The sequence below is a fragment of the Eutrema salsugineum genome, unplaced genomic scaffold (genome assembly GCF_000478725.1).
Source record: "Eutrema salsugineum unplaced genomic scaffold, Eutsalg1_0 scaffold_10, whole genome shotgun sequence".
Classification (NCBI taxonomy): Eukaryota; Viridiplantae; Streptophyta; class Magnoliopsida; order Brassicales; family Brassicaceae; genus Eutrema; species Eutrema salsugineum.
In genome coordinates this window covers 6,216,425-6,241,784 of record NW_006256908.1, presented here as the reverse complement: position 1 = coordinate 6,241,784, position 25,360 = coordinate 6,216,425, and the positions used below count along the sequence as shown (strand labels likewise).

Below are 25,360 nucleotides of genomic sequence, written 5' to 3'. Positions count from 1 at the left end.
AAACTGTAGGGCATAGAGGGAAGAAGAAGAAGAATTGAGGCAAAATTTCTTTAGTTTAGAGTTTTTGTATAATAAATTACACATATTATAGATATAAGCTCTAAAACTTGATGCCAAAATAGATAGAAAAATGTAAAAATATTTCTGTTTTCATTATACGCCCCCAAATCCTGACATATCTCCGCTCACTCAAAGTAAAGCTCTTAGCAGTATATATTAGATATAGGTCAACAAAAACAGGCTGCATTTTTATTTTGTGATCTAGTTGTCAAGACCGTAAGATCAACAACCAATCAAGTTGTTTTAACAAAAGTCGATGAGAGCAATAAACAGAACATATCGGTCCAAAACAATTCCAACTAGTTGAATATGTACCGTCTGGCCTATCTTTTATGATAATAAATTAATAATCAATCTGACTGGATTGGTTTTCAGCGGTTAACTGTCTTTTTTATATTTTGCTTAGTGATTAACTGATTATAGCCTAAATTGCATGGAAATGGAAACAAGTATGGGGAAATTTATTTGTTTGATGACAAACACAATATAAATCTTATATATAAAAGTTATTCAACTTTCTCCATATGATTGATACATCAGTATTGGATAGGTTGACACCTGTCCTTAAATTTTAACTAATAAATTTTAATATTAAATTTTAAAACACTTAAAGAATATGAAAAGTTTATTTTATTAATTAACTCTTAATTAAAATTTATATTAATGTTAAACAAAAATTTATGTTATAACTAATTAAAAATATTGATAGATATGTATTTAATTTTTATATAATTGTAGATTACTTAATAATATTTAGATTACTTAATAATATTTAAGATGTATTTTAAATTAATTTTTTAAAATTATTTATAATAAAATAATGACAAGTAACAAATGAAATGATGATGATATTAATTTTATTTGTTTAATTAATTGACTATCAATTAATATTTCTGTAAATGTTAAACAAAAATTTATGTTATAACTAATTAAAAATATTGAATGATATTTATTAATCTTAATATAACTTTAAATTATTAAATAATATTTAATATGTATTAATATTTTATAATTTTTTAGAATAAAATATTAACAAGTAAGTAAGTAACAAGTGATGATTATATTAATTTTTATAAAAATATAAAAAAAGTTTGAAAATTTTGAAAAGAAAAACCTGCACGTAACGTGCGGATATTCATCTAGCATATATAATATATTAATATTAAGCATCTAAATCGTACTAAATTGCCTCCAACTCTAATTTTTCCAGTAAATTATCTTCAAAATTAATTTCATCTAATGAATTTAATATTTATACACTTACTCAAATAAATTATTTTGATCATTTAATATTATCTTATGTTTTTAACTACTTTCTTAAAAAAAAATTTGTGGTGTTTTCGTTAAACTTTTAAATTGAAATTTTTAGAAAATACGGTAAAAAACATCTCATTTTGAATGAAAACATGATATCTAGAGTTTTCATGCAGTCTAGATTATCACTTCTATTTTTGCTAACTTGCAAATATCATATAAATGAAAATTTGGATCTTATCATTAAGGCAATGAATGGTAACCGCGACACGTTATGGTTTTTGTAAATCCGTTTTTATGTTATCAACCATCAAAAATTATTGCAACTGCGGTATATTTTTTATTTTAAATAAAAAATGAATAGTAGAAATACGGTTTTAGTTTTGTAAAGAAAAATGAAATTTGCATGGAATAGTAATTACGCTAGATTTTTGATGCGGTTTTGTTTTCATATGCGGTTTCTATATTACAACTGAAATTTTTTATAAAGACTAATATACTAATTGTATTTATAAAAATTATGTTAAAATTTTAGAAATAACAAAAAATATAAAAATTATGGAGAAATTTATGAAATTAATTTAATGAATCAATACAGATTTTTTTTGAAAAATATATTTAGACCATCTCTAATTTATAATTTTACTAATACTTTTACTATATTTGTTTCTGAAACATTTATGATACTGCATATATGTTGTTTTTTCACTAATTAAATAATATTTTACACCACTTATTTTTGTATTAAACGTATAAATAGTTCTTATTTGTATGTATATTGAATTTTTTTTTGCACATACCGCAATTGAATTTCTTCTGCACGTACCGCAGTTGAATTCTCCCGTATGTACCGCATTTAAACTGTATCAAACTTTAAAATCGCTATTTCCGCACAATATTAATATGCTATCACCATTTGAATCCTAAATAGATTTTTTAAAATATCAAGAAAATAAATGTATAATAAAGTAAGAAGATACGTTACATCGTGCAAAGACGGCGCTAAATATACTCACATATTTCTTTTTCTAATTCTTAACTAATATAAATGCTTTATGAATAAAAAAGCGAATTGATGACAAAAAAAAAGAATAAAAAAGCGAATTAGTTGACAAAAAAAAATAGAAAAGCGAAGGTACGTAGTTTATTGATGGATCATAGATTGGAGCTTGTTGTTGTTGGGTGGATACACACGTAAAGCCAATTCATACGGCGTTAAAAGTAACAGTTAAACTCTCTTTAAGTAATGATCATAAGACTTGAAGACGACAGATTCAGGAGGCAAACTCTAGTGGCCACGTGCGCATTTTACATTTTCTTTTTCGTTTTTAAAAATTCTATCTTTAAAGTTTAAACCTGACGATTAAACGGGACCCAGGCCGGTGATGTGTCTCCACCGGATACATTTAAGTCTAGAGTTGTTCGGTGTCTCAAATTTGTTAAAATATCGTTATTTGATAAGATAGTTGAATTGTAAAAGATAAGGTTGCACGACTGATTAGACCGTTTGTGCATATTCGTGATAGTATATGTAGACAAGTAACATTTTAACAAATAGTTGAAACCCAAGATTGAATTTGGGGACTAAAGTTGAATTTTTCCACTGCGATTACTATTATTATTTATTGTTTTGCTAAACAATACAATTATGTTTCATTAGTATAAATATCTTATATTATATAGCAAAAAACAGAATACATAGGATTTTTATTTTGTAACTTTGGTTGTCAGTATATACATGTAGTTTGGATTTCGATTTCGGATTCCTCATCTATATTACATAACACTTAAATTTAATCCTAGATTAAATAGAATAAATTAAACAGATTAGATTCGTCATTAATATTAAAGTGGTGGATTTTATAGAGCTACGTACTAATCAAAACGCTGGAATTTAGAGTTAAACAAGATCATGTTAAACTTGTAAAATGTATGCATGCATACGATCGACATAAAACACTACAACATATATGATTTTATGCAGTCAAATAATCAAAAAGTTATATGTACGTAGTAGCTAGCTTGTACAAATATTGTATATCTTCCAATCTACCTATCTATAAATAAGTACAGACTTAGGTCGTGAATTAGTAATCAAGAGCGACCTTAAAATTTCCCATTATAGAACAAATACAATGAAAAGGGATTCACACTTACCTTCAAGAGCACCAATTACAATTTTCAAATAAATAATTGGATTTATTTAGTTTGATTTATCTCCGTAACTATTGTTTTGTTATTAGAGTACTATCCAGTAAAACAGTACAAAGTGAGCTGGTTTGGAGTTCATTTGGACACATACTGACATACACACACATGAAAGTACAAATTACATACAATACTTGTTGAATGTTTCCCGGAACCAATATAGATATACGATAAATATATTCTAGCTATTATATATATAGTTCTTTCACAAAATGGTATAATTAACTTAAATATAATATATTGACATAAAATCTGAAACAATCGTAAACCTTATTCACAATTGAGTGTCAATATCTGAAACGTTCTTTATTTTTGGCCCCTACAAACATAAGCGACCAGGCCAACCCACTGTGCATATTCATTGTTGTGGGAGAAATTATTGAATCTAAAACACTTATGGAGCCACTTTTGGTCTCTTCTTATTCATTGTCACGACTTTGAGCCGACAAAAAGAGAGAGACTTTCTAACATAAAATGTAATTCGATGAAGGTTTTGATTTTATGTGATAGACATCACGAGTTGAAACTTTTGATAGTACATTGTGCAACACATACCAATGCGACCAGGCCGTTTCTCTTGTTGGGACAATGACACGGGTTTCCAACGTTTTCTTATATTTCCGACAATGGCACTAATTGTTTTTTTTTTTTTTTTAGTTTTTTACCAGGAAAGTAAAAAAATAATATATATATATTATTTGGAAAAGTTTCAATAAATTTTTTATATAGGTAGTTTATGACATGTAACTAATACATTCAAATCCATAAAGTACGTATTGGCAAAACGTTGTTTTTTTTTAACAAACAATGTATGACGCTTTGAAGAGAGATTTTTTTTTTTTAAAAAAGGAGGAATATTTGTAAGAAAGGTATGCTTGATTTAGAAAAGAAAATTTGTCAAGTGTATGGGCGATATATATATATATATATATATATATATATATGGGCCAAATTACAGTAGACTTATGGGCTCAAACTGGCAGACCTTTAAAATGATGCTTAGTTCATAATTCCCAATTAAGTAACAGCCAGTTTAATTTATACAAATTCATTTACATAACATTTCAAGTTTCTGTTACAGAATATTATATATTCACGATCTTGGTGATCCAATCAACAAAATATAGTCGAGATTCAAATAGTAACAGAATATATCTGCATAGGTGTGATACACTCCAAAAGAATAATAAGACTTCGACAAAAAGAAGCAATTAGAATTCATATAGCTCGTTATTATTATTAATTATCACATGGATGTGTATATTCTATATATTTCTAAATCGACTCTTTGAGCCTAACATGGGACAACCATTTTGATACCATATTGAAGATTCAGTTTTTTTTTTTATAATTTATTTCTTTGTCAATAACAAGAATTTACATTTATATAAAATTAAATAAAATATACGCATTATTAAGAGTCTATATAGGATATCGATAAAATAATTACAGTAAAATCTCTATACATTAATAAAGTTGAGACCATGATATTTTATTAATTTATCGTGATATTAATTTATAAAGAAAATTTGCTTTCTACATATAATTTTCTAAAACTTTCTTTGAAATAATGTTATATTTTAAAATTTTAACAAATCTCATAATATAAATTATGCTTAAATATTATAATTATCACAATAAAATAGTTTTTAACACCATATTGGATTGTCTATGTAAAAATATACATATTCATAAGTTAAAATTTATAAAAAAAAATTATAGCTACTATCAGTATTATTGCTGATAAAATTGAAGATAACACTACAATATATTTAAAAACATTTATAGGTAAACAAATCAATTATAACATAAAAAATCATCATAAATTTTGAATATATATATATATATATATATATATAGTAAATAACAGTAAGAGCTATTAATATAATAATTAGAAAGATTGGAAGCAATGAGATTTTAACTTTAAGTAAAAACAAACATATTAATCATATTTATAATATTATATTTACATATATTTACATAAATTTATATAATTATTAATTTATGTTTTTGTTGGGAACATGTATTTACATAAGGGTTTCAAAAAAAGTTATGATCTTATTATCTTATCAAATTTGATGGATTTTTACATTGACCCGACTTAGGACCAACAAAATTTATTAATTTATAGTAATTATTAATTTATCGAGTATTAATTTATAGAGGTCCTACTGTATGTCTTTATTAAATTCAAATTCTTATAGATATGTCATTATTCGACAAACCCTACATGTAGTTAAAGCTAAACCTAATGAATTTAAAACGGAAAACATAACAAAGAAAAACTACTTTTGAAAAAGTATCTAGTCATCAAGTATTTATTTGGAATACGTTGTTTGTTGTGCAATCTAGCTACTTCAAATAACATACATTTATATCCTCGAATTTAAATCTAACACTCTTGTTATACTATGGCTTTGAATGGATAACAGAATAAATACAAAAAAAATGCAGTTAATCTGTATGTAAGATGATCTGCTTTTTTTTACCATTCACAAATTGTATGCAGAACAAAAAATATTAATATAAAATTAATTGATCTGCATGCAGATCTTTAATACTCTAAAACTCAAAGAAAAATATTTTTTTTCATTTATAGCAGCTGTTCACCCAGTTCTGCATGCAGAGCTTATTTATTTTTTAATTAATATTTTTTTGATCTGTTTATAATGATCTGCATTATATGACCTGTGCACCATTCAAAGCCTATGTACTAAAGGCGAACATTTTCTCTGCAGATAGTAAGTATTTTTGTTTGTTTGAGCTGTAGACTGTAAATATGAGTATATAATAATTTTATATATAAAAGTTGCTCAACTTTCTCTATATGCTTGACACATCAGCATTGGAGAGATTCACATTTGTCACTTAAATTCTAATTAATAAATTTTAATATTAAATTTAAAATATTTTAAAAATATAAAAAATGTATTTTATTAATTGACTCTTAATTAACATTTATATTAATGTTAAACACAAAATTATATTATAATTAATTAAAAATTGATAGATATGTATTTAATTTTTATATAACTGTAGATTACTTAATAATATTCAAGATAATATTCAAGATGTATTTTAAATTAATTTTTAAAAATTATTTATAATAAAATACTAACAACAAGTAATAAATGAAATGATGATTATAGTAATTTTAATATTTTATTAATTAGTATTAATTAATATTTGTGTAAATGTTAAACAAAAATTTATGTTATAACTAATTAAAAATATTAAATAATTTTTATTAATTTTAATATTAACTTTAAATTATTAAATAATATTCAATATGTATTTTAAATTAATATTTTAAATTTTTTAAAATAAAATATTAATAAATAAGTAAGTAACAAATGATGATTATATTAATTTTTATAAAAATATTTTAAAAAATTAAAAAAATTGAAAAGAAAAACCTGCACGTAACATCCGAGTATTCACCTAATATTCAATAAAAGTAAATACTTTTACTCACTACGTCAATCCTCAGATAGTCAGATCAATCTATTTGTAAATTGTAAGTCTTATCTTCATCCGACGGTTAATTATTTGTGAAGCAAAAAATAATATATTTTTTTATGGAGTTCGTTTATCTCCATCATCATTTAAAAATCCAATAGTAATTACTTTCTAGTAAAACATTCTTGATAGAATTATTCTTGACTTAACACCCTTGTTTTTTCTAGAATTGACTTCAAAAAAATAACTAAAAAGAGATGCATGAAGTAGGTGAATATCTTTTTGTTCAGGGTTTTATTATTAATTATGAGAATAATGTTTACAAACCCTTATAAATTCCAAAACCCGATACAAGTACGAATAAGAAATAGAAAACATTGCCAGCCCTTATTGTGTACCGTACCCATTTCTACCCAATTCTACTGCTCATTCGAAAAAGGTTTCCTTGTATATTATCCAATTTAAGTCACCTTAGGATATCTGTATACAATTAAATATATAATTTTTTTCTCATGTTTCACACAACTATTTTTCAGAAACCTAAATATTTTATATTTGTGCCAGCCAACATTTTTCAGAAACATGTATTTTGGTGAATCACTATATATGATTTAGTAATTCTGTGAAATAAGTACAATTTATTATAGTTATTTAAGTACACGTTAAACAATAATGATGAAATATAGAATTGAAATTAAAGAGCAACAAAGCTATCCAGAATTCGTTCACCAATGGCATCGGTTTACGAAATGTTGTCTTCCTAAGTTATTTTAATCTTAGCCAAAAAAAAGGAAAGAAAAGCTATCCAGAAAAAGTGGTAACCATCACACTTTAGTTCGCAACAGTTCGCCACGGTTCATGTATTTAGGATTTCGAAGGTCGCCGTCCCCATTCACATGCTTTCTCTAATGTCAGTTTTTGAATTTCTTTACCAATATTCTTTTTTCATGTGAGACTTTTTAATAATTGAAAATATGTATATGCTTAAAGGGAGCTTAAAAGGTAAACTAATTTAGGAGTTGGTCTTACTTTTAGAAAAGAAAACATTCGATGATGCAACTTTCTTTGTTGTGTTGTGCATTGATTCAGTCTCTTTTTAAAGCCAAAAATTAAATACATTGATCAATAAGAAAATGAGATATGTACAAAAGGATGTAGAAAATAATAAATGAATTGGGACTTTTAGTTGTTCCATTGTTTGTGTGAAAAAAAGGTGCTAAACACTCTTGAGCCAAAGCAAAAAAAATGGTGAGCCAATTGTGAATGATTTTATCTGTAGTTCGAAAGGCTTTGAGATGATGAGGTTATTTGTTTCCCTCTAGTTTAGCAAAAGCTAAGTTGGCATACTAACAAAGGGACTATGAGAGGATATTTATGGTGAAATCGTATGCATAAGGTGCAAAAATCTCTAACTGCTAACCGTTGACCAAGGGACCACCAAAACTACACCACATTTCTGCTACATTCTCATATTTCGAAAATAGATGGTCGTGCCTTCGTGTAATTCAGGATTACGTTTTTATGTCATTCGAAGAATCTGCATATTTTGCCACACAATTTTAGGATGGATTAGTCCGTTGTAAGATATTGCCATGGAAAATATGATGCCTAGCTCGCTAAAAAGCATACCCATCAATTTTTTTTTTTTTTTGCTAATTAGCAATGTATTTGTTCATATAAACATCACATGTTTGCTACGACATTAAGAAAGAAATTGCTAAAAAAATAATTTCATCTAAAGTGGAAAATCGATCTTATATTCAATGATTATAAAATTCAATGACATGGAAATATAGATTATTATTTACTGTAGACAGAGTTGTAAGTGTGAAACTAGAAATAAAAGAATTTTATGTATATTCTTGAAAGAAAACATAATATTGTAAAGTTACCAAATTTTATGTATTTGTAAGATATCAGTTAATAAAGATGTTAATACTTTTTAAAATATTTCCTTCACTATATAAATTAATAATAAAATAGTGATATATTCAGGTTTAATGTTGTAATATTGGTTAATAAATATATATATACATATTAATGTTTTATGTTTTAATATATATAATCTTCTGTTTCATAAAAATATCGATTATCTTAGTAATAGAATCATAATTACGATACAAGAGCTGGCTATAAGATCTTGAACTTCAAAATATACGGTAGCATGCATGCATGTCTATGTTGGTCGTTCGCATGATTAGAGAAAAATATTGGTTAATTGGTTGAATTCATTAAACTTAATTACAATAACACTTCAGGAGATCCTCGATCTTACATCGTAGATGATATTAATTATCACAATGACTTTCGAGTTATATAATACTCGACATGAAATAATGCAACACAAGTTCATCAAATTAAGGCTTTGAAGACAAATGATAAGAGTGATGTTGAGGGTCTGGCCCTCCTGGAGAAAACCTATTTATTCCATTTCGCGTTGAAATCTCTCCAAGACGCTTTAGTTCAGAAACATTGTATCCTAAGCGTTGCAAAAGATCGTCGCTATCACCATCTTTACTTTTTGAAACCCGAACTATCCTCCCTTCTATTCCAATCACCAACAGAAATGTGAGTACAAAGATTAACAGTAACGCCTTACAAGCCATGTTGAGTGATTTTGGATCAAGTGAAATCAAGACCAAGCTCGAACTGTGGAAGATATGACTAAAAAGGAAGCTTAAGTGAGTCTATATATAGATAAAAAGGATGTAAATAAGATACATCATAATGCTTAGTGGCCACTATTCGTTAAGATACCTACGAATTATATGCATAATATATGTAGCTCCTCCACTAATCAATTTAATTAAATAGCTAGCTCCTTTAACCGTGGGATTTTCGTTGAAACCCTCTACTCCAAGTAGTGGCCATGTCAATAGCTGAACAATTGGTGGAGTTGCATATATTATTTATCTAATTTGGAAGTACCTTAATTAGTCACTATGCACTATATCTTACCTTCTTATTATACTAATTTTTTCTATATATAGAATTATAAATAATATATTTCACTTAAGTTTCATATATATATATATATATATATATATATATTAACCAGAACGGAGTTCATAGTACTCTTACACACTGTTCATCTTTCAGTTGGTTCTATACGATACTTTTTTTTTTTGCACCGCTAGTAAGAATTATAAACGTTTAGATTAATACTTGTCCGTCGTACGTAAGTAAAAGATGATAGGTTTGCTAGTTAAAAGAAAACTGATGCAAAATGGTGTTCCTAATTACACCGGAGAATCTAAAAAAGGTTGGAAGTTTTTGTGATAACTACAAGCTTTTATATACAACTGTAAGATATGTATAGTATATACTTCACATCCTTTAGAGGTGTTGCGCAATATATTCTACTCCAAACTTATCTAAAGCAAAGTGTTCAAACTTTTGTATTCTTGCAAGGTTTGTATAGATTCTTCTGACTTTTAGAAATAGTGAAGATGATGTTTTTATCTCGCTAAATTTAAAGGAAAGGTTTCAAATTATTCACATGATTAATAAAAAAAAACTAAACACGTATTTGCCTGTACTTCATGTTTTCTCAAAAGTTTTCGATTTTCTTCTAGTTTTTACTCTCCCAAATTCTCAACAAAAAAAACTCTGTAAATTGCTTTTTTTTTTGGGGAAACGAGCTGCTTCCTCCTGCATCTAAAATATTAACAAAAAATGTTAATCTTTCAAGTTTAATTCGAATAGTATGCGTACACACAATTTTTTCCAGTACTAATGATATATATGAAACAAGTTTCTAATTTCATCAGCAGACACACACATCTTAGGCAGTAGTTCATGTTCATAACTTCATATGCACTTCTATTTAATAGTTCATATACCCTTTACTCATATTATACTACTATCTTTTAATTTCAAATCTCTGTTAATGTTCAAATTGCAGTTTTCTGATAAGACAATACATTCTTTTATTAAATTACGTTTTACAATACCGTAACCCTTTAACTAAAAACGCTAATTATTACATTTTATTATTTTATGTTTATTAGCAGACAGCCAGACGTGGTCGTTTTTCTGTTTTTTGTTTTTTCGGAACATCAGATTAATCTTCCAAAACTTGTAAAAGGTTGGGTACTCTTTCCATATAAGATGTCTACAGTGACTCAATGGAATCTAGGATAACAATTGAGACTCCTTCTCTGAGTCTCTGACCCACATTGCAAATTCTCTACCTACTAGATCACATTAACTTAGTTACCTAGAAATTGATATATTGACCAAATATGAACGCCAAATAGAAGGTAAAAAATTAATGAATACGACAATGAAATGCCATTCGTTTGGTAAGGATTACTAACCAGCAGAGGTTGTGTGCTATTTCTCTTTTAACCTACTGAGTTCTTCTGCCGTTTAGGAGATGACCTATTAAGATAAAGGAAAAGAAATACCTTGGTGACAAAAAAAAAAGGCTCCCTTGCTTTTGGTTTTGGCAATGAGATAAAAAATGAATAATAGTTTATTCATCTTTTTAAAAAAAACAAAAGTTAGTTTATTCATCTTATACTATTTGACTCTCTTTTTTTAACAATCCAAAGTACAATTAATTAGCTGCTTAAACAACAATGTCGTTCATATGACACATATTCAATTACAAGGACAAATCTACGTGTAGATAACATCGTGATTGTCTTGTTAAACTGATCGGACTTGTGGCGTGGCTCATCTATGGATGTTTAGATACATTACATGTCTCTTAGCTTTGAGAATAGATTTTGTATCTTTCAAAAAGATGTTGGGAATCAATCCAAAATCCAAATTCACACATCGAAAGTTTAGATCAATATGATCTAATATATAAGTAATATCCAATTCTAATTAGTATAAGGTTTTTTGGGAAGTAGTCCAAAATTAAATCCGTGTGGGTTTTGCCAATTGAGCCCAAAGCAAACAATATCATACTACTTGGGAGAGTTGGACATGAGCTTAGAAAAACTCAACAAATGGTAACAGAGCCCAAGTTAAAACAAAAAAAATAGACCTAGAAAAGTGGGTTGGGTTGAATGTTCGTTGTGGAAGGAGAAACCCTCAAAGTGATCTCGCGATTAAGATGTACATGATGGTACTAAGTATCCTTGTTGGGAAGGAGCCCAAAATTAAATCCGTGCGGGCTTTGCCAATTGGATTCAAAGCGGACAATATCATATTAATTGGGGGAGTTGGACATGGGCTTAGAAAAGCCCAATAAATAGTATCAAAACCCAAGTTAAAGAAAAATGGACCTGGAGAAGTGGGTTGGGCTGAATGTTCGTTGTGGAAGGAGAAACCCTCAAAGTGACCTCGCGATTAAGATGTACATGATGGTACTAAGTATCGCTGTAGGTTCGAGATCAAGAGTTATGTGGTTTTTGGCTTGAGGGGGAGATTGTTGGGAATCAATCCAAATTCCCACATCGGAAGTTTGGACCAATATGGTCTAGTATATAAGTAATGTCCAACTCCAATTAGTACGAAGTCTTTTGGGAAGGAGTCCAAAATTATATCCGTACGGGCTAGCTAATTGAACCCAAAGCGGACAATATCATACTAATTGGAAGAGTTGGACATGGACTTAGAAAAGTCCAATAAAAAAAAATCTTCAAAATAAACTATCACATATAGCATATAAATAATTCTAACCTTGTTAAGAGAGAGAGACGAAGGGATCTCTAAAAGATAAAAACATAAGAAAGAGGTTAGCAACCGTCCATTAACTACTAATTAGACCATTAGCAATTCCGCTCCTAATAGAAATTAAATAGTAAAATAGAGATAACTATTATACTTAAGAATATTCATGATTTGAGCTATATCTAAATCAATCTTACAGAAATCCTTACTTGTACTTTGGAGGCTTTGAGCTACTTACACGACTCTCGGTAGATTTTTATATGTCCATCAAGACATACACCTTTAACACACACATACAAAAAAAAAAAAAAAAATCCACTAGACATTACACTAAACATTTAGGTATGTGCATTGAATTTATTTAGGATTTGGTTAGTTGAATCAGTTTCAGTTGAGTTTTTAATCACTTTTTCAGGTAATCATGCGACAGTTCAACGAGCCAGAGAAGCTAAGTTCCGAAAATTCCCTTGAATCTTTATTCAAGTCACGACTTAGTTATACAATTTGGTATGATAAATTTCTTTGCTATAGAATATACATATATATATATATATATAGAGAGAGAGAGAGAGAGAGAGAGATCGTTGTCTAATACATGCGTGCATGTGTACTTTCTGATGTAATCATATGTGTTAGCATCCACTTTCAACTGATTACGATTTTTGTCGTGGCACAGACTTATGCAACGGTGGGATTATTTGTTTAGGTTGATATTTGTAATCCACTATATACATTATACATTATATAGAGATCATATCCTCACAAGAATTATTTAATATGGTCTCCCTTTACTTTCTCTACGTTGATCAAAGTCTCGTTTCAAAGATGTCTTCGGAATGTCATGATTAGAACAGCAGAAAATGGATTATAGAAGTGTAGCATTTGATTTAAAATGCGTTCAGTAGAAATCAATACTTACTAATTAATTTAACTGGTGTAACCCCGGACTTGTGGTGGTCATTTAACTTACCATTCGTACTTATTCAAGGAAGAAAAGAAGGATAAGTACCATTCCTCATAATTTTGGACTTTTTGGTAAACACAAACAAATACTGACGCTTCGGATTTCAAGATTATTTTGATCTCAATGTTAATAACATGGTAACCTTAGAGTTACACCAAAGAACCCTTTTGAAAAGCCACTATCAACGTTACAAGTTTGAAAACCTCACCAAAGGATATAAGACTACACATTTTTTAGTGGTGCCTAGGGTCTGGTCCACCGGGGCTGAGTCGCTTTGAATCAAGGGTCTTGCCTAGGACCGTCTCATCGCCTTTAGATCTCACCTTCAACTCTTCTGATCTCTTGAGAAGTTCTCTCATAATCTTTCTTATGTTCCCCGAATCTGAAGACCTCTCTTCCGCAACCAGTGGTCGGCATTGATGCACAGAAAACTCGAGTAGAAGCAAGATGAGGCAAACCCACAACTTGAAACTTGCCATATTCAAATTATTGTGATTAATCCTGCTTACTGAGGTAATCCCTCTTAGAGCTACGTACTCTTTGGAGTTTCAAATCAAATGTAATATCTTAGATGCTTCCAACTATAGGTTTATATAGTTAAGCCATTGCTTATGTGTATATTAAAGAACTTAAGAAAAACTATATTGCAGTGGTTATCAACATTGATGTGAGTGATTAAAGTTATTTTTTCTAATCTTGAGTTGAAATCTAGTCAGATCTAGTTTGGCTTGTCATGTATTGCCTACAAGTCGATCCCCAAGATGTCATTCCCTTTTCCATATACGAACTATTGAAAGGCCGTTCGTTGCAATGAAAGGCCCTTGTACCAGTTCTTATTATAAAACCAAAACCTTTCCATGTAATTATTCTCTTAATCTACTACGTTAAAGAATGACGCATTATGTTTTCAGCTTTAATGGAGAAGTTATAGTTTAAGTCCTACAGACTATTTATAGTTTAGAGTTCAAGTTCGTAGGGCACTTAGTGATCTTGTATAGATTGTTGTAGAGAAGAGATTGGATTGCCTGATTTCAATAAAGACAAGAGAGTTTATATTCGCAGATACATGGATAAATATCGTGCACATATTTACAGTGTTGTGATTGACTTCTTATGATGTTAATGTTAAATATTCTACTTCGATTAGGGTTTTTGGGTGTTGTATAACTTGTATAAAATGACAGCACAGACCTAGCTTTCTTCGTGATATTTGGTAGAGCAAAACCTAAATTCGAGCTCAACTAATAACCTTAAACGATTATATAACGCAGTGAACTATATTACATAAAATCCCTTATATGATCTTTATAATAATCACTTATATGATTTAGTGGTTGCCAAGTCCACTTCCAATTTTGAAGTACGAAAGAAGAAGCTATGACCTATGAAAACAAGTATATAAAACGATTTAAAACAAATTGCATGAGCATTTAATGCCGCTTTATTGAAAGTGAGAGAGCTAGTGACGTTTTATAAACTTACATTGGTGCATTACTTTATGAGAGAGCTAGTAATGTATCACATAAAATTGTCTTTTACTAATTGTCTTTATTTGCGGGCATGATAATCCAACGACGAATCACATAAAATTTATGTTAGATATGACGAAGATCGTATATATAATCCATTGAACTTCTTAAAAATCTAAATTATAATTTATTTTAGGGGTATATAGCATCAATAAACTACACAAATTTTATGTAAGTTGGTATAGTAAAATCAACAACACAAAAATTTGGGTGGGACAATAACCCGTCGAAAATGGCTTTTCTAATGGTTTTCTAACGGAATTCTCCGTAAGAACTCGTTTGTTTTTATATAGTGTGGCTTTCATTAAAATAAAACTTCACTTTCATATAAGTTTTTTATTAAATATTCGATTATAGCTTCCGAAGATTAAGAAAATAATAATGTAAACTTAAGGTCAAAATGAGGCGCAGCCGAATAGAATCTTATAGCAGAGGGCAAGGTATAAAGTAAAGTTTATTTCTTTATCAACATTTGATAAAAATATTTTAAAAAACTTTCGGCATTTTATCCAAAAATAAGTAGGGACCTTTTTCTATTAATGGTCGAGGATTGCCATCTTAATCACTATTATAATTCTTTTATCATTGACTCTACTCCACTTCTTAAGGGGCCCTTAAGATTTGATGTCAATTGCATGTTTTAATTGCCATTATATATGACATATTCAACCATTATAGTACTATACGTTGTTTAATAAATCTTCTAAATATCCTTATAAGTTTTTCGGATGAGGAAAAAAAATAAAGAGTCCGTACGGTAAAAAGAAAAAGTGAGTCGCACCTGCCAATAAAATGATGGTACTATTTGTATTTTAAATAAACATGTTGCAGTTTTCTATTTAATAATATAAAAAGAAAGAAAATTGCAATCGTTATATATATATATATATATACGATCTACCAAAAAAACTATGAAAGCTTTATGGGTTGCAAAGCGACCCAACTTTGTTACATTATTCGTTAGTGAACTTTTTGGCACATATATATAGCTCACGATTATAAGAATAAAAGAATAATAAAAAAAAAAACTATCTCTTTTCGCGTAAACTAATGGAACTAACTCGACTCTGTCGTTCAAAAAAAAATCTCGACTCTATAATATAATTTATGCTTTGTCGTCGACCAAAAAAAATTATGCTTTGTCATTTTATCAACTTAATTGGGTTTGGCAAAAAAATAACCATATATATATATATATATATATATATTATTTACGTGGAAACAAATACACATCGAATCAGTGAAATCAAACAATTGTTCTTTTACTACAAACGGATTTGTGTTTGTTCTCCCAATTTTAGGGTCTCATAAGGACAACTGTAATTGAGTACTACAACTGTATTTTAACTACAAACGGGTTCGTATTTTAACTGTTTTGACTAAAATCGAAATACTTTTGTTCAAAAAAAAATTGAAATACTTTATTTGGTTTGGCCACCTTTCCGCAGTTTTGTTCCTGGTGCAGCTCTTCTATTGGTTTTTTATTAAGGTTGTTTTGTTATATTTCTTTTTCTAGTCTCGTCTGTTGTTTTGCTTCAGTTGTTTTCGATCTTTTCTATTTCGTTCGGTCAAAATTCGAAAACTGATAGTACAATCTTTACATTTTGCCAAAAAAAAAAAACTAACGGAAACAATTTGACTCAAAATCAAGAAACCAATATTAGTGGCCCGCAAGCAATCTTATCATTCTAAGCCAGGCTGATATATCACCCAACCCAAGTATATATCATATTTGGGCTTTTCTGGTGGATCCTCCTATTTTGGGCTTTCAAACTTCCGTCCCATAAAGGTCGTCATCCAGCGTTTAGTTCTTTAGTGTGTAAGATAACAATTTCTAATACTGATATATATCTTGGGAACTGAGAAGTATAAAAAAAACAACAATTACATCAATTAATACATAGTATCATATTACATATTGCACGAAAATTAATTTCATAAATAGCAAATACTTACCTTTTATTTAAATATATTCTATATGGGATTCTGAATATTATGATTTAAATGTTTTGATTTCACTGAAGTAAAGTAACAGTAATAAAACTGATTTGTTGAAACATTTTATGATGATGCGTATTACTATCATCACAATAAATTCGAATTTAATTAGAATCAAACAAACGTTTCTGTTAATACAATATGTTCAAACCATATTGTTTTATTATTAATTATTAGTTGAAACTAATTTTTTCTAATGTCCTAAATAATTCATAACATAAATTTGCTAATTTAAAATTTACTAAAAATCGACTGTTCTTACTCACAGCATTTCGTCATCATCAACTTTTTATTTTTTCTTCATTCTCTATTTTTTATTAATAAATTACCTCTTAGCAATTAAGTTACTCTTCATTGGTTTTCCTATTAGAAAAATTGCATCACTCTTCTTTTATTGGATTAGAGTTCATATTGCTACACAGCCTACAATTACTAACTATTGTGGTATTTATAAATAGAAATAATCTTCCATGCAACTTTACATTGATTTGTATACATGTTTTAAATTGCAAGAAAAAAGAGGTTTATATAGTTTCGAGACTAATATAATACTATGATATATCTTAGTCTTGAAACTTTATAAACCACAATTTTTACCTAGATCTTGCAAGAAAAGACAAGTAATCCTAATCGTAACATCGTATAGAGTTTGTACTTTGATAATATCATTAAAGAATATATATATTTATGTTAGATCAGTTGGTAGGCTTCGGTTAGATGTTTTGCTCAGTAGTAGAGCCAGAGCCACATGTACTATTTTGGGGTCATTAGTCCCCAATAATTTTTTTTTTAAAAGTGATATAATTTATTATAGCCTAATATTAGTTATCCTACTCATAAAATTATATATGCTCCTATTTGTTTATTTATGCCCCTAATAAAAAAAATTCTGGCTTGGCCACAATTTTTTGCTTGGTGTGTTTGTATCCAATAAACTTCTACACATGGTGAATTGTGATCTGTTATGCTCTGTCTAGACTAACATCTTTCCGATCAGACATTTATTGTCTACATATCTGCAAAATCCAAATATTTTTTTCTCAAAAAAAAAAAATATATATATACTCTGCAATAATTTTTTTGAAGAAATGTAAAGAAAAAAAAAAGTTCAAGGATTCGTATTGTTTTGACAAAATAAGTGAAGTCGGGTGATGGAAACGTAATATTCACGCGCCATAAAAGCCTCACATATCTATCTATTAACTCACGATTGGGACTTGTCGACTCAACAACTCCTTTTTAAGCTCTCTTGTTTTTTGTTTTCTTTAAAGATTTTCTTTCCCTTCTTTTGATCTTCTATCTTTTCCTTCTTTCGATCAGTGAATACAAATCTTGGTGGATTCACTTTTAATTCTCTCGAAGTTGTAAACGTCTATGAATATTCATATTAAAATAAGTTGGTTTTGAGCTCATATATTTTATATATTTATTATATGTCTCTTTTTCTTTTATCTGGTTTGATCAGCTTTTATTTTTGAAGATTTTCCTTGTATAACCTGTCGTCATATTTTTTTGTTTTTAACATCTTCCTCTCCTCATTAAATCTTCAGGAAGAAAAGGGAAAGATAGCTTACAGCATTTGATATGCTGCGTTGCTCAGAAATTGTAATTTACTCCATATATGAAATTTTGTCTTATATAATGTGAAGGAAAAAACAAAAATGTTAGGCTGTTAGGTGCGTTATGTATTTAATGCAAAAATAAAAACAAAAGCTAATAATGTCAGGAAAAATGACATTAAATCATCATCTTGGATCGCGAGATCTCTCATTGGTTCCTTTCACTTCTTCCCCTGTCTATCCGTATCTTCGTGATGCCTTGTTGTTTTACTACTTTACTTTCATCAATGTAATTGATTATTATTTTCCCTTTAAATATCCCTTGTTTTAGGATTTTTTGCTCTTTTTTCAAACAGTGTTTTTCATTCTATTTTCACTATTCAGTGACAGAGACTTGGAAAATTCATTTAAATTAGTATTCAGAAAGAAATATCGACAAGCTAAATTATCAAAATATAAATATGATTTAATTGATAAGTGGTAAGTTGTTGTTGTACTAACTGGCTACTAATTACTAGCAAGCACTACGTACACTGACATGGATATGTATCTTGTGTCAATCGTATATTACTTCATTAATGAACAAACATTGTTGGATATTTATCAACTATATATCGTATGAATTCCTTTTACATGAAAAAACATGTAATAAGAATTTTGAATCAATCATCAATGTTCGTGTACGAAAGCTAGAGCTTAGTAGATTATAGTGTTAGCTTGAGTGTTTACTTTTTGTTTTTCTTCGTACAAATTATTGACTAAAGTTAATAATTTGATAGAAGAAACCAATGGAAATCTAACAAAAACATGAAGAAAAAGGAAGCAAAGATGGGAGAGGGGTCCATTTCTGCCACCGTCCTCTCGTCTTCAAGGTCTGCGAACACAGTATATGCCTTAGCCCTACACCTTTTTTTTGCATACCATTTACAAATCACTGTTTCGTTCTTCTTTTTTTTTTTTTAATCCATGGAACTTGCAACTTCACAATGTATATTGTACCATAAAGCTTTTAGCCAAAAAAGAAGAAGAAAAAAAATCACATTGATTACTATCTCTCTGTCCTGATACTGACAGTTTAACTCTCTGGCTAAAGAACAAATGTTGTTTGCAGAGGTATCCGTTTAATAAATGAGAGTAAATTCATATAACCGATTTTTTTTTTAGAATTTCTAACTATGACTTGATGATTCAAATTGTTACAAGTAACTAAGTTTTACTTGGAAAGAAAGAAATGCTCATCTTCATGGACCTCAATCTAGACCGCCCACAATTCTGATCAAAGCCATCCAGAACACAATACGCAGCACACTCACAAGTTTGGATCGTCCCACGAGCCCGGGACTGTCATCAATAGCACCAACATCTACACAAACAGGTCTCATTTTTCTTTCCAATGGCAACACTATTTTTTATTGATAAAAAAAGTAGTAAACTTATTAATTACAGTTATTTCATAATATATCACAAGCATCTCTGTTCAATTATTCATATAGTAAACTTCTTAAATCAAAACATAAATATATAACACGGACTTAGAACTAATATATATATATATGTCTATAGTATGAGTGTATGACAACATATTTAACTATCTACATATCTGACCAGTGTCCTTATATACATCTGAGTATCAATTCTATGTTATTAGAGAATCTTTGGTTCATATAGTTTTAAATACTTATTGTTCAGAGTTAGAAATGTTATCATGTAGTTCATATAGTTGCTATACAACGTATTACTCGCAAGATTAATCTAAGAAAGATGATTTTGAAATATCAACTAATATAAAAGCTAATTATACGAGAAAGGTCGTTGATATGACAAATGAAAAAGCTAAGTATCAATAATTCAGTTAGGTTCCCTGATGCCCAACACTTTAGTTATCATACATTCACATTCCATTATTCTCGACGCTTCCTAGTTCTTCCTATCTAGATATATAGCCTACTTTCCAGTTGGAAAAAGGACTCAAATTATTATTATTTTTTTAACGTCAAGGACTCAAATTATTATTTTCCAGTTAATGCTCTCATTTCAATAAATTTGTAAGAAACCAGTTATATTAGAATGCAAATATGTGTATTACAAACCAAACTCAAACTAATATATAAGGAGTATTTTGAACTTATTTTTGGAGGTAACAATCTCGGTCTTCACAACATCAACTTAGTTCTGTGAGTCACGAAAAGTGTATTATATTTCGATTTCTAGATAAAATAGCGGTGCATGTGGGAATAGTTACAAGAAATGGTGTCAATGAAGAATTTTTATGAATTTTGTGAAAGAGCAAACCAACCATCGGATGAAAGTAGGTATCCATATAGACCGCAAGTGGAGCATATAAGACTCAGAAATTCACATGCGGACACAGACGAGATGTTGCATGAATGTGAGAGTCTCTCTCTCTCTCTCTCTCTCTCTCTCTCTCTCTCTCTCTCTCTCTCTCAGTTTATCTCAGCTCCGAATTGACCTGGAAGGTTCACTACACTTATAACCAATTCGCCAAACTTATCATCATAGACCAAGATCATTAGTCATCTTTGTTTATTTTATTCTTTTCAACGAGATCAATAGTCATCCATAGGAATGTTTAAGTAAAACCGAACTAAAATTGGGTATGACTTTATTAAAATAAAAGTAGATATGATGGATAAGATATAAAGGGTGTAGGGCTAACTTAAGTTTCACGACTTGGAGGAAGTATGTGTAATTAATGTGGAATCTTTTGGGATGAAGGCAAATTGCATGCGCGTATGCTTTTTCTATAAAGACACTAAACTAAAATCCTGCAATTCGTTTTTTTTTTCTTTAACTTTCGGGAGTCTTCAAGTTGACGACAAATTTCCCACTTTTTCAATTCTGTTATTCCTCTTATTATATTTTATTTGTGGTCTATGAAAAACACAAACAAAGACATCCAATTTTTGATCAAGTGAAATACAAGCTGTTGATTGTTTGATGTTTCCATACACACACTGACCTATGTTGAAATGAATAGTTAATCATGCTTTAAAAATGTTCCAAACATAGTTTTAAATTGAGCTTTAGATATTTATTTATCAACAATATACACCTTCTTTTATGAAAAAAATAAGTATTCATCTTCAAATGCCATATTTAAATTTGGTATTTGATATAATCATAAGACTAATACAAACTATTACATTACATGTTCTTATCAATCAAACTTAAGTTGCTGACAAAAAAAGAATTAATATTAATTAACAACATAAATTGAACAAATGTAATTGTAACATAAAACGTAAGCATATATACAACACGGTTTAAAACTGAACGTGTAATTTTGGGAACAAAAATATTACTATAAATTTTATATATAATTAAAACCAACGAATATGTACAAAAATATCTAGACATTATTCCAAAACTCCAAACTAATATTCAAATGTATAACGTATGGTTGTGGTAAGAAGAAAAATAAGTCTGAAACGTACGTAAGTCTATTTCACTGGCCCTCTTTTTAGTGGAGCGAGAAAAAAGCTAGTTGTGTATCATTATCAACGCCTTCAATAATAAGAAAAAATGTTGAAAAAAACTGTTCTTCCTTATGAAGTAAATGGTAGTGTTGTAATTGAAAGGAAAGGCAAAATTCTCTGACGATGACCTTAATCATAACTTCCAAACAACTTTTGCTCCTCGAAATTCCAATCTCATTCAACATTAGGCTTTAATCATAGTTTTCCACATGAATCACATAAAATCAATTCTCTGTCACTCTCCGTCTATAGTATATAATTATACATAGATTAAAAAAAAATCGTGACCTTAACAAGATAAAAAAAAACAATAGAAAAACGAGACTCAACATCAACAATACTATTTAGTCAAACTATTCCATTGTCCACTCTGATTAACATGTAATTTTCTGCCAACCAACATATCCGTATAATATGTGTGAGAGGTTTTTTCACATTGTTATGTATGTTCCAAGAATTTGATATATCACGCATGATTGAAGAATAATGATTGATGAATTCACAAATAATACTGAAATAAATATATAAATATATATATTTATATATGTGGCTAAGAACTCAAGGAAGGACACATGTTTGTGATATGTGAAATGGGAATCTTATAATAAGGAACAAAAGGTTGAAAGCAAAAGGGTATTTATTTAGTTTGCTTTTCGATTCTGAACCCTTAACTTCTGCCATCCTTTCCACCAACACTACTCTCTCTCTCTCTCTATTATTCTCTCTCTTCTTCTTCTTCTTGCCCTTCAATTTTAGACCAAATAAACGTATCAACAAAAGTCTTTCTCTTCTTCTTTTTTTCCTATCAATTCTTTTGCTGTGAGGCCTCATCTCTTTTTTTTTTTGGGGTTATTTGGTTATCTTGGTTCATTGAATATGGTGACTGCCATGGCAGATCTTTTGGGGATCTGCATAGAGGAGCTGCTTCTTGTATCAGCTTTCAGGTAGCTGTCTCCAGCCTGCATCAGATGTTATTAACTCACTACACACCAAACACAACTACAACACAAAAAACGGCAAGCACTCTGAAGATCTTTACAAAAACGGCACGCAAGTTTCCTTCCTAAGCTGTTGAAAACAAATAAAAACCACCGAGAAAAATGTCATTTTGAGTGAGAGGTAAAACAAAAAAAGAAAAAAAAAATGGGACTTAAAGGTTATAGCGTCGGGGGAGACATAGGAGGAGAGATAGTTGAAGTTCAAGGCGGTCACATAATCCGAGCCACGGGACGCAAAGATCGTCATAGCAAAGTCTTCACATCTAAAGGTCCACGTGACCGGCGCGTGAGACTCTCAGCTCACACGGCGATTCAGTTCTACGATGTTCAAGACCGGTTAGGGTATGACCGGCCAAGTAAAGCCGTGGATTGGCTCATCAAGAAAGCTAAATCCGCCATCGAAAAGCTCGAAGTCACTCAAGAACCGGAGAATAATACTAACACGGGATCTTCTCCTCCCGAGCCAAACTTGGTTAATAACCAGACGCAGTTCGTGGCGGCGAATCTTGATCCTGAAGACGCAATGAAAACGTTCTTCCCGGCGACGACGACGACAACAACAACCGGTGGTGGTACAAACATGAATTTTCAAAACTACCCTCATCATGGTGACGACAATATAGTCTCAAGAACAGCAGCAAGAACAACACCGAACCTTAGCCAAGATCTTGGACTCTCTCTTCACACATTTCAAGGAAACAACAACAACAACAACAACACAGTAGTCCCCGAGACCAACAGTTTCGTCACGACTCCTTTTGAGACATTCGGGAGGATCTCGGGCTGGAATCATCACGACTTAGCGATGACGTCACCTTCATCACCATCGGAACAAGAACAAGAAAGGAGTAATGGTGGTTTCATGGTGAATCACCATCATCATCAACCATCGATGATGACATTGCTTAATAGTCAGCAGCAACAAGTGTTTCTTGGTGGCCAACAACAACAAAGGGGTACCCTTCAGTCCAGTTTATTCCCTCATTCTATTCGTTCTTGGGATCATCATCATCATCATCATCAAACGACGTCGGATCATCATCACAATCAGGCTTCTTCTTCTGTGATGTTTGCTTCTCCATCACAGTTTGGTTCTCATGGGATGATGATGATGCAAGGCCTTAGTTTCCCCATCCATGGAGAAGAAGCTACTCAACCAAACTCTCCTTCTTCTACTCCAAACTCACACCTCTAAACACAGGTTTGCTTGTATGTATCTATACACTTTAGATTAGGTTAATTTTAACCCTTTGAATCTTTATTAATAAACCAATAAGTGTATATCTCATTGATCTTTTCATTTCAGACGCAAAGGGTAACAACAATGGAGGTTCTGATTCATCATGACATTGAGCTAAAAGGAGGAATTAATGTGATGGAAGGAAAGTACGCAATATATGTTTATTACTATACCTTTCTATCCATATATTTATGAATTCAAGACTACTAGCTATTTCTCTTTTACTATTTTTATTATTCAGTTTTGCTTAATTGTTCTATGATTTTGCACTGGTCATCAAGATTACCATATTGAACAATGAACGAGATGGGTTCTATGTGTTTTCGCTTTAATACTGCCTTCATTTTGCGATATAGTAATCTCAGTTTTGTTCTTCAAGTGAGTTTTAATTTTATGTTTTTTGTTTGTGGTTTTTATGTCTTCTGCTAAATAATGTTCTCCAAAAAAAGTTGAAAGCTTCAGAACATGGGGTCGTAGAAATGAGGGTAGTTGAAGAAGAAGAGCTCATTACCATCTGTGCAGATAACCACTTTTTTCTTTTCTTTTCTTTTCGAAAACATAGCTTCTGAGTTCTGATGACCTTTAGCTTAGCTGCTAAAAGTTGTGACTATTTAATAGAAAAGTCAATATTACTACAAAATTTAGGATGTTTATGCAAAAGTTGTTATTGAGTATTCAATGCTTTGTGACAGAGGTACCAAATGATCTCGATAGTTCAGCTTTGGTTTACTTAGTTTTTAATTTTTATTTGAAAAGAAGATATATTTCTGTAAAATATTTGAAATAATTTATTTTTAGTCTTAATCAGACCAAAAAGAAGTATCAATAATCTTATAGATAGGGTCTACAGAGAACGACATTTATCACTGTTTTGGCACCCGTACATGATATTTTAAGATTGGTGTGATGAAATAAAGGATAATATAGGTTAAAGTGATTTGTACTTAAAATTGTAGTCACATGACG

General features: G+C 29.8%; 3 protein-coding genes across 5 annotated transcripts; 1 reads left to right on the top strand and 2 right to left on the bottom strand.

The window, feature by feature from the left end:
* Nucleotides 1–9,338: 9,338 nt before the first annotated feature.
* LOC18027128 (CLAVATA3/ESR (CLE)-related protein 7) lies at nucleotides 9,339–9,587 on the bottom strand. Its single transcript, XM_006410170.1, has one exon. It carries the CDS (start codon nucleotides 9,585–9,587, stop codon nucleotides 9,339–9,341), a length of 249 nt encoding a protein of 82 aa, XP_006410233.1.
* A 4,219-nt stretch (nucleotides 9,588–13,806) lies between these two features.
* On the bottom strand, nucleotides 13,807–14,052 carry LOC18027127 (CLAVATA3/ESR (CLE)-related protein 4). Its single transcript, XM_006410169.1, has one exon. The coding sequence runs from the start codon at nucleotides 14,050–14,052 to the stop codon at nucleotides 13,807–13,809; it is 246 nt and encodes an 81-aa protein (XP_006410232.1).
* A 5,900-nt stretch (nucleotides 14,053–19,952) lies between these two features.
* On the top strand, nucleotides 19,953–24,714 carry LOC18027126 (transcription factor TCP10). Of its 3 annotated transcripts, none has more exons than XM_024147894.1 (3): nucleotides 19,953–20,034; nucleotides 23,052–24,363; nucleotides 24,461–24,714. In XM_024147894.1, exon 2 carries the CDS (start codon nucleotides 23,300–23,302, stop codon nucleotides 24,347–24,349), a length of 1,050 nt encoding a protein of 349 aa, XP_024003662.1. In that variant the 5' UTR covers nucleotides 19,953–20,034; nucleotides 23,052–23,299; the 3' UTR covers nucleotides 24,350–24,363; nucleotides 24,461–24,714. The 3 variants fall into 3 exon arrangements, with proteins under 3 accessions (XP_024003662.1, XP_006410230.1, XP_006410231.1); XM_006410167.2 differs by lacking the exon at nucleotides 19,953–20,034 and adding an exon at nucleotides 20,925–21,048; XM_006410168.2 differs by lacking the exon at nucleotides 19,953–20,034 and having other exon boundaries at nucleotides 22,817–24,355; nucleotides 24,461–24,712.
* The last annotated feature ends 646 nt before the right edge of the window (nucleotides 24,715–25,360 follow it).